This window comes from Rhinopithecus bieti, unplaced genomic scaffold, assembly GCF_001698545.2.
Source record: "Rhinopithecus bieti isolate Rb0 unplaced genomic scaffold, ASM169854v2 scaffold_29388, whole genome shotgun sequence".
Taxonomy (NCBI): domain Eukaryota; kingdom Metazoa; phylum Chordata; class Mammalia; order Primates; family Cercopithecidae; genus Rhinopithecus; species Rhinopithecus bieti.
The window spans coordinates 835,841-845,009 of record NW_016813389.1 but is presented as its reverse complement, the minus strand read 5'-3'; the positions used below and the strand labels follow the sequence as shown (position 1 = coordinate 845,009).

General features: G+C 52.5%; 1 protein-coding gene across 2 annotated transcripts in view; it reads right to left on the bottom strand.

Annotated features, from left to right (window-relative positions):
* Window positions 1–621: 621 nt before the first annotated feature.
* TBC1D13 (TBC1 domain family member 13) overlaps window positions 622–9,169 on the bottom strand; it is a 25,387-nt gene continuing 16,839 nt past the window's right edge. For both annotated transcript variants that reach the window (XM_017848320.1, XM_017848321.1), the window contains 5 exons: window positions 7,672–7,882; window positions 7,006–7,169; window positions 4,994–5,154; window positions 4,702–4,759; window positions 622–3,184 (listed from right to left, as the gene is read on the bottom strand). In XM_017848320.1, coding sequence (XP_017703809.1) covers window positions 3,119–3,184; window positions 4,702–4,759; window positions 4,994–5,154; window positions 7,006–7,169; window positions 7,672–7,882 — 660 coding nt within the window. In that variant the 3' untranslated portion in view covers window positions 622–3,118. The remainder of the gene's footprint in view (window positions 3,185–4,701; window positions 4,760–4,993; window positions 5,155–7,005; window positions 7,170–7,671; window positions 7,883–9,169) is intronic.

Here is a 9,169-nt window from a genome sequence, read left to right as displayed (position 1 = left end):
AAAGAGGGCTGGGTGTGGTGGCTTACTCCTGTAATCCCAGCATTTTGGGATGCTGAGGTGGACGGATCACAAGGTCAGGAGTTCGAGACCAGCCTGGCCCACATGGTGAAACCCCGTCTCTACTAAAAATACAAATTAGCCTGGCATGGTGGCGGGTGCCTGTAATCCCAACTACTTGGGAGGCTGCGGAAGGAGAATCGCTTGAACCCAGGAGGCAGAGGTTGCAGTGAATGGAGATCATGCCATTGCACTCCAGCCTGGGCAACACAGCAAGACCCCAACTCAAAACAAAATAAAATAAAATAAAAAATAAGGAAAAGCTGTTGAATTTTGTCAAATGCTTTTTACACATATAATGGGATGGTCTAAGTTTTTTTAAATCTAAAAAATAACAGGCTATGTAATCGCGTATGCAGAACCTCCTTCCCCAGTATCATTCCCTCCTCCCCTAGCTGCAGACTGCTGAGGCTGAACTGGAAGAATCGAACAGGCACTTCCCAGAAGGATTACCTGGACCTTTTTTTAGAAGGGCCACTCTAAGAGACTCTGAACTCCATCCCTGTTCAAACATTTTTCCCTGTTCTGAGGTCTCCAAAGTTTCAGCTCATCACAGCACCAATGCCCTTGCAAAGAACACATGATTTATTCAAGACAACTCGTCATCAACAGCACTGACTCAAGGAACAAAACAGATAAAAAACTAAAGCAAACGTTCTGACTCTCTGGAGTGAGACCCGCTGAATTCATACAGCTCAATCTGTAAGTGTCCAAGATCCAGGGGGCAGGTTCTCAAGCAGGAAGCCTCAGGCACTCTGGTTCTGTGGGAACCTCCCTTGGGCATCTGCTTGAGAATCTGGGGAAGGGACACTGTCAGGGTAGGTTCTTTCTGCAGGCGGTATCCTGCTGGGAGCTCAGCCTAACCAAGGCCTGGTCCCTGTGCTCTTGACCTTCATCTCAAGGTCAAGGAGAGGGCACTTGACCCAACTCTGCCAGCGAAGCAAATCAGACGGTGATTCAAGTAGTGTGGTCCCAGGAGGAAGGCGGGCGCAGACAAGAGTGAGTGTACTAGGAGTCCTGGGCAGTGTCTGCTTGGTCCCAGGCAGTGGCCCAAGGTTGTGAAGGGGTTGGAGGAGGGGCTGAACCACCAGCTGACAAGTACTGGAGAGAGGGTGGCCCAGGCTGGCAGGAAGCATCATGTCTCTGCCTCATCCTGGAGGTCCTGGAGTCAGCCCAGTTCTCTTCCCACCTTTACACTCAATTCCAGTACAGAACTCAGAGCCCACCTAGCCAGGACCTGCTGGAAAATCAGGCACGTCCTAGAAGCATGGGGAGAAGAGGCTGACTTTGATCTTGGAAAATGAAGAGGATCTTGTCTCCAACTCCTTTCTACCTTCCTACACCCACGCCTCATCCCCAGAGCACTCGCCAATGTGCAATACATAGCCAGGAGTCTGAATAAATAGTCAAAGTCTCCCAAATACTGTGCAGGTGCAGAAATCCAGGTGGCATCCAAGGAAAAGCCTGGTAGAAGAGCCACCTGGGGAAGCCGTTTCTGGCCCACAGCCAGGCTTGGGAGGGCAGCGAGAAGTCCTGCCCACCAGACTCGGAAGGCTTTGGGGGCAGGAGGGCTGCTAGGGCCTGACTCCTGCCAGCCAGTCTGGAGGACAAGGGTACTCACTATGGCACCTGGCTTCCGGACGCAAACCTTGTACAAGGAGGGAGGTGACTTGGTGAGAACTAGGAGCGGCCAGCTGCCCCTGCTCAGGGTATACCTGCCCCAGCCCTGGGAACAGCTCAGGCAGGGGTCAGAGAAGGCCCTGCACCTCCCTCAGTCCGCAGGGGGTGGAGGGGTACACAGAGGCACAGACATGGCCCTCCTGGTACTGGCAGGACCCAGGGCCTTTAAGCACAGCTACCCCTGGCCCCAGAGAGGCTTCCTCAGGCCCCACTTGCCCTTTGTGGGACTCACCCACCCTGGGTTGGGACCTGGAAGCCGAGGAAATGACAACTCTTCTGAAGCAACGGGTTCTGACCCTGGGCTCAGAATCAAGGTCCTTTTCTTTTGGGACAGGAGGGCCTCTGGGGGAACCTCCAGAAAAACCAGCTCCCCCTCTTCCTTCTCCCTCCCCGGGCAGAGCGCAGGGGCAGGAAGCTCAAAGCTTCGTCCTTACTCAGCAGCATTTGGTTTCCAAGATTTCTGTGTAGGGAATGGGTTCAGAACCCTCTAAGTGAGGCACGGAGGGCTCCCTCGCAGTCGGGGGTACCCAGGAGCCTGGGGCTGGAGGATGGGAACAGGAGGCAAAGGCCAAGCTTGACCTCCAGGGGCCTTGCTGAGCCAGTCTCCTCATCTGTCTCCCAGGTTCAGGGGAGCAGAGAGAAGCAGGGAGAGGAGGCGGCTCAGGATAAGGCACCCCAACAGAGAAGGGCAGGGAGAGTAATGGACAGAGGAAACATGGAGCAAGACATAGTCCCACTCTGGGAAGGAGGCGGAAGGAGACAGGCAGAGAGGTAGAGACAGAGAAGGAGGGGCTAGGAGACCTGGAGGCCTGAGAGACCCTCACCCCCTCGCACACACACACACACACGGGGAGGAGACGCCTGGGGACTTGGGCCCACGTCCACACCAACCAACTACAGACATCTGTGGGTGAGACAGATGGCAGGACTCTGCTTTCAGTGTTGCCTTCCCTGTGGAGCAGCCGAAGCAGCCCACTCAGAAGCGGTTTCTGGCCCATTGGCCAAGCACCTCCCCTGACCGGAGCCCAGGAGAAGACCAGAATCAAGAACCAGGCTGGGGCAGCAGAGCCGAGGCAGGGACGGGCCGCTGTGAGCCTCCCAGTGCCGGAAATGGCCCTGGCCCGGGAAGGACAACTTCCCGAGCTTCAGCCCTGCTCAGTATCCTAGGCAAAGAGGGCAGGGTGCAGGGCAGGCGGGGAGCTGGGCGTGGTGGCAGAAGAAGGAGCATAGCACAGTGTGTCCCCAGCGGGCACTGCCTGGGACTCGGGCCAACCCTGCGGTTTCCCCTCAGGCTGGGTTCCTACAGGTTTCTGTGTGTCCCGTGAGCCAGGGCACAGGGTCGGGTGGCTTCTCTCCCGAACATGGGCCTCTTGCCGCGGGGTTACTTTGAGTCTTGGAGCTCCTTGGCTTTCTGCAGGATCTGGCAGACATCTGTGATGGGGTAGTCCTGGGCACAGGAAAGGCCAACAGTTGCCTCTGAAGCTACCTCACCCCTGCCACACCTACACCCTCCCTGCTGGGACCCGTTGCCATGCTGGATCCTGGGCCTCAGAGGCAGGAGCACAGAATACCAGGCATCCCACACTCCCCAATCCCCAGACTCCTGTATGCAGCTGACGCTACACCATGCAGCACCAACTCAACCGATCCACACATAACCACCCCCAGGCTCTCGCGGCCCTTTCCTCAGGACCAGACCTTGCTGCCTCAGCTCTCACACTACTGCCACTGAACCCCAGCTCCCTCATGTGGAGTCAGTGGCACTGGGCCAGTGTCTGAGCATCAGCTCGAAGTCCCAACAGTGCTGTAAGTGGCTACTGTGATTCTGCTCATTTTCCAGATCTAGTCCACGAAGTTATGAAAAACCAACTCTAGGCCGGGCGTGGTGGCTCACGCCTGTAATCCCAGCACTTTGGGAGGCCGAGGCGGGTGGATCACCTGAGGATGGGTGTTTGAGACCAGCCTGACCAATGTGGAGAAACCCCACCACTACTAAAAAATACAAAAAAAACTAGCCGGGCTTGGTGACGCACGCCTGTAATCCTAGCTACTCAGGAGGCTGAGGCAGAAGAATCACTTGAACCCGGGAAGTGGAGGTTGCTGCGAGCTGAGATGGCGCCACTGCACTCCAGCCTGGACAACAGAGCGAGACTCCGTCTCAAAAAACAAAAAAACCCAAACAACAACAAACCAAACCAATACTAAGGCCAGTTGCTGGTGAAGAAGCTGAGACCCAGAGATGCTGTAACTTGGCTTGGGTCACATGATGAGCACAGCAGAGCAAAACTGTGGACCTAAAACTGTAGGCCCTTGAGCCCATCTTCTTTTTTTTTTGAGACAGAGTCTTGCTCTGTCATCCAGGCTGGAGTGCAATGGCGTGATCTCAGCTCACTGCAACCTCCACCTCAGGTTAAAGCAATTCTCCTACCTCAGCCTCCCAAGTAGCTGGAAATTACAGGCGCCCACCACCACACCCAGCTAATTTTTGTATTTTAGTAGAGACAGGTTTTCGCCATATTGGCCAGGCTGGTCTCAAACTCCTGACCTCAGGTGATCCACCCACCCCAGTCTCCCAAAGTGCTGGGATTATAGGCATGAGCCACCACGCCCGGTGAGCCCATGTTCTTAATCTCTACACCCCAACCTCCTTCCCCTGGCCTGAGCATGGCCACCAGCAAGCACAGCCACATTCTGGGCACCTGCGGTGTCCCGGGTGTGAACACCTATGTAGAATACACGGTTTGAAGGCCAGGTCACTTGCTCAAGGCCACCCAACATTCCAGGTCAATGGCAGAACCAGGATTCAAACCCAGATCCAAACCAGATCTGCCTCAGGGGTCTGGACTCTAATCCCTGCTACGCTCCACTGCCCCTGCCCAGTCTGTCGCAGTGGCTGGTGTGGGCGGGTGCCTGGCAAGTGCCGGCCTCATGGCAGTGGCTGGGCCTGCCCCCAACTCCCATTACCTGCAGCAGCCGCATGTTCACAGTGAAGTCCCCTTCCAGCAACTGCTCCCGGATCAGCCTATGAAAAGCAGCAGCAAAAGCGCTGAGACCTGGGATGCTCTGAGCGCAGGCCCTGCCCGCTACTCCCTCCCCACCCACCTCAAGTTTGGTTTGGCGCCGTCCCAAGGACTCCAGAAGCCCAATCCAGCCATGAGAGAGCAGCCCTGCCCACCCTTCAGGGTGGAGGGTCCTCCCGTCTGGCTTCTCCAAGAACCGCCCTGGTGAGCTGATGCCAGCTCATGCCCGCACTCACATGAGCATGGCGCAGCAGACGAGGAGGAGGAAGTCAAAGCGGTTGTCATCGGCAAAGAGGGAGTCCCAGATGCGGATGACATCAGGCAGCAAGAACTCCTGGGACAGCAGCAGTGTCAGCCAGCGGAAGGCGAAGAACTGGGGCTTGATGTTCTGCTCTTGCTGGGGAGACAGCGTGGGGGGTGGGGAGCGGGACTCCATGTTAGCTGCTGGCCATGGAGCACCACGCAGTGGGTCAGAAGTGAATTCAGAACAGCAGGGCCCAGCATGCCAGGTGTGAGCACCAGGGCTGGCACCAGGCTGCCAGATAGCCTCGCTTGGAAAAGGGGCAGAGCCTGTTTGCTGCCAGCCAACATCCTCAGATCTTCCTATTTTTTTAAGAGAAGCTGGAAACCCAAACCTTTATGTAATAAGCTCTCCAGATTTATAAATGATGGCTCAAACTCTTTTCACACACTTTGCAGATGATAGCCTTGGGTTTGTGGATGTGCTGAGTGACCATCACAGGGCACTTACTATAAGCCTAGGCTATGCTCAGCATATTAACTATGTCCTCTCACTCATTTAATCCACAGAACAATTCCACAGGCAATTATTCCCACTACAGACGAGCCTTCTGGTCAGCCACAGTGAATATTAACTGAAAAAGCGTGCTCCAAAACAGCAAAAGCATACTTCCTTTTTTTTTTTTTTCCCAGAGACGAGGTCTCGCTATATTGCCTAGGATGAAGTGCAGTGGCACAATCAAGGCTCACTGTAGCCCTGACCTTGAGAGCTCCTCCCTCGGCCTCCTGAGTAGCTGAGACTACAGGCCTGTGCTACCTTGCCTGGCTAATTAGTTTTTAAATTTTATGTAGAGACAAAGCTTCACTATGTTGCTCAGGATGGTCTCAACGTCTGGGCTCAAGCAATCCTCCTGCCTCAGTCTCCCAAAGTGCTAGGATTACAACTGTGAGCCATCACACTCAACCCATATTTGTTTAAAAAGATATGATTATTCCTGGCCAGCCAGGCACAGTGGCTCACACCTGTAATACCAGCATTTTGGGAGACTGAGGTAGGCGGATCACTTGAGGTCAGGAGTTCGAGACCAGCCTGGCCAACATGGCGAAATCCCATCTCTACTAAAAATACAAAAATGAGCCGGGCATGGTAACGCATGTCTGTAGTCCCAGCTATTAGGGAAGCTGAGGCACGAGAATTGCTTGAACCTGGGAGGCGGAGGTTGCAGTGAGCTGAGATTGCACCACTGCACTCCAATCTGCCCTCTGACAGAGTGAGAGTCCGTCTCAAAAAAAAAGAGAAAAAAGGGCTGGGCGTGGTGGCTCATGCCTGTAATCCCAATACTTTGGGAGGCCAAGGTGGGTGGATCACGAGGTCAGGAGATCGAGACCATCCTGGCTAAAACAGTGAAACCCTGTCTCTACTAAAAACGCAAAAAATTAGCTGGGCGCAGTGGTGGGCGCCTGTAGTTCCAGCTACTTGGGAGGCTGAGGCAGGAGAATGGTGTGAACCCGTGAGGCGGAGCCTGCAGTGAGCGGAGATCGCACTCCACTGCACTCCAGCCTGGGCAACAGAGCGAGACTCCGTCTCCAAAAAAAAAAAAAAAAAAAAGATATGCTTAGATATGTATTTTATTTTCATGAAACTTTTGTTTACATGTAAATACCTTTTGTTTTACGAAATAAAACGGAATGCCAGTATAATTTTTTAAATTATATTAATTTTTAAAAATGAAGTTAACACTTACCTCAGAAGACTACTAATAGTTTAATTAAGTTCATAATAAATGCCCTGCAGTATGCCTGGCACACAGTGGGCACCATTCTCAACTTTGCTTTTCCCTCCCAGCTTGCTGGGCTCTGGCCATCAGCTGCCTCAGCACATGGGTCAGTGTCCCGGGCAGCAGCAGCAGCAGCCACGTCCGACCGCCAGACCTCGCCCTGGGCTGGCATGGCGCAGCAACTCTCTGCCTCCTGTCCCTTTCCATGCCTCTGTTCCTGGGGTCCTCACCAGTTTCAGGTAGAGCTCCACGTCCTTATCTTTCAAGGTGGAGTAAACCTTCTCCATCTTGTAGGTGATGCCACACTGCGAGTCATCTAGGCTCTTGATGAAGTTGTCCCGGATCTCGGCCATGAGGTTGGTGAAGCAGAAAAAGGTGTCTGCCTCGGCGTGCTCTGGGAGAGACGCAGGATGGGGGCAGAAGTGGCGCACTCCAGGCCCATCCCACCTCTTACCTACCAGACATCTGCCTCGCTCTGAGCCCCACTGAGTTGCCTCGTCCTCGTGGTGGGGCTCAGTCCTTCCTCTGTCCTTGACCCCTCTCCACCCCTAGGTTAAAGACATCGCCTCTTTCTTCTCACGTCTGGCAACACTGTACATTCGCTTAGCAATTTATTACATACTCTCCTGATGACAATTTAAAAATCATTATTTAAATCTTCTAATTCGGCTTCCTATATATCTACCTTCTCTACCAGAAATTAAATTATAAATATTAAGAGATCAGTAAACATCCAACATTCTAGAAGATCACAGCTGCAAAGGATCTCAGAGACGATCTAGGCTAGGCCAACTCCTCAACTGGCAGAGGGAGAACAGAGGCCTGAGAGGGAAAGTGAGCTGCACAGCCTGACACGGGCCAGCAAGGAGGGATGTGAGCACCAAGAGCCTTCTTACCTTTCCACTCACTGTTGGGGTCGGTGGCAAAGGTGTAGTAGAGGGGCCCCACGATTTCATTCATGCCTTGCACGTAAGCGATGCCAGGGTTGAGCTTGGCATAGATGAACAGGATCCGCTCCACCACCTCCCAGTGGGCCTCACAACCATTGGGCAGCACTTCATACTCATTTAGGGATGATGGCGCAGAGTTCTTTTGTGGGGAGCTCATCTGGAGGAGAAAAGGAGGACCCCGTCAAGAAAGACAATGCCAAGGTGGGTGGCTCATGCCTACAATCCCAGCACTTTGGGAGGCTGAGGTGGAAGTTGAGCCCCAGTGGTCGAGGCTGCAGTGAGCTGTGATTACACCATTGCATTCCAGCCTGGGTGACAGAGCAAGACCCTGTCTCAGGAGAAAAAAACAAAAACAAAAAGAGAGACAACATGGGCCGGCCACAATAGCTCAAGCCTGTAATCCCAGCACTTTTGGAGGCCAAGGCAGGAGGATCACGTGAGCCTAAGAGTTCGAGACCAGCTGGACAACATAGGGAGATCCCGTCTCTACAAAAAAATGTAAATATTAGCCGGGTGTGATGGCATGCACCTGTGTTCCCAGTTACTTGGGAGGCTAGGGCAAGAGGATCACTTGAGCCCAGGAGGCTGAGGCTGCAGTAAGCTATGATCACACCAGTGTGCTCCAACCTGGGTGACAACAAGACACTGTCTCACCAAAAAAAAAAAAAAAAAAAAAAAAAGGACAATGTGAAGGAAGACAATGTGTTCTTGCCAGAAATGTAAATGTTTACTGTTAAGCCTGGACATATCTAGCATATGGGACATACGTTGCCACAGAGGAACAAGTCAAACACCACCATAAGGAAACAAGGAGACAAACCTAGAACATGGCACATTCTACAATACAACGACAGTCCTAAAACCTAACTTATGGTGGTAAAAGTCAGAGCAGTGAGAAGTACTAACTGGGAAGGGGCATGCAGGAACTTTCTGGATGTTCTTTATCTTGACTGACTGGCACTTACACAGGTACACACACAAGAAAAACATTTTCTAATTGTACACGTAATTGCACGTAACTTACACTTCAATTTAAAACAAAAACTTTACGGCCGGGCATGGTGGTTCATGCCTGTAATCCCAGCACTTTGGGAGGCTGAGGCGGGCGGATCACCTGAGGTCAGGAGCTCAAGATCAGCCTGACCAACACGGAGAAATCCTGTCTCTAATAAAAATACAAAAAAATTAGCCGGGCATGGTGGCACATGCCTCTAATCCCAGCTACTCGGGAGGCTGAGGCAGGAGAAGCGCTTGATCCCAGGAAGCAGAGGTTGTGGTGAGCTGAGATTGCACCATTGCACTCCAGCCTGGGCAACAAGAGTGAAACTCTGTCTCAAAAAACAAAACAAAAAAAAAATACCAAAATTTTAAATATGTCTAAAACAGACAGCTGGCCAAGACTTTTCTTTTCTTTTCTTTTCTTTTTTTTTTTTTTTTTTTTTTT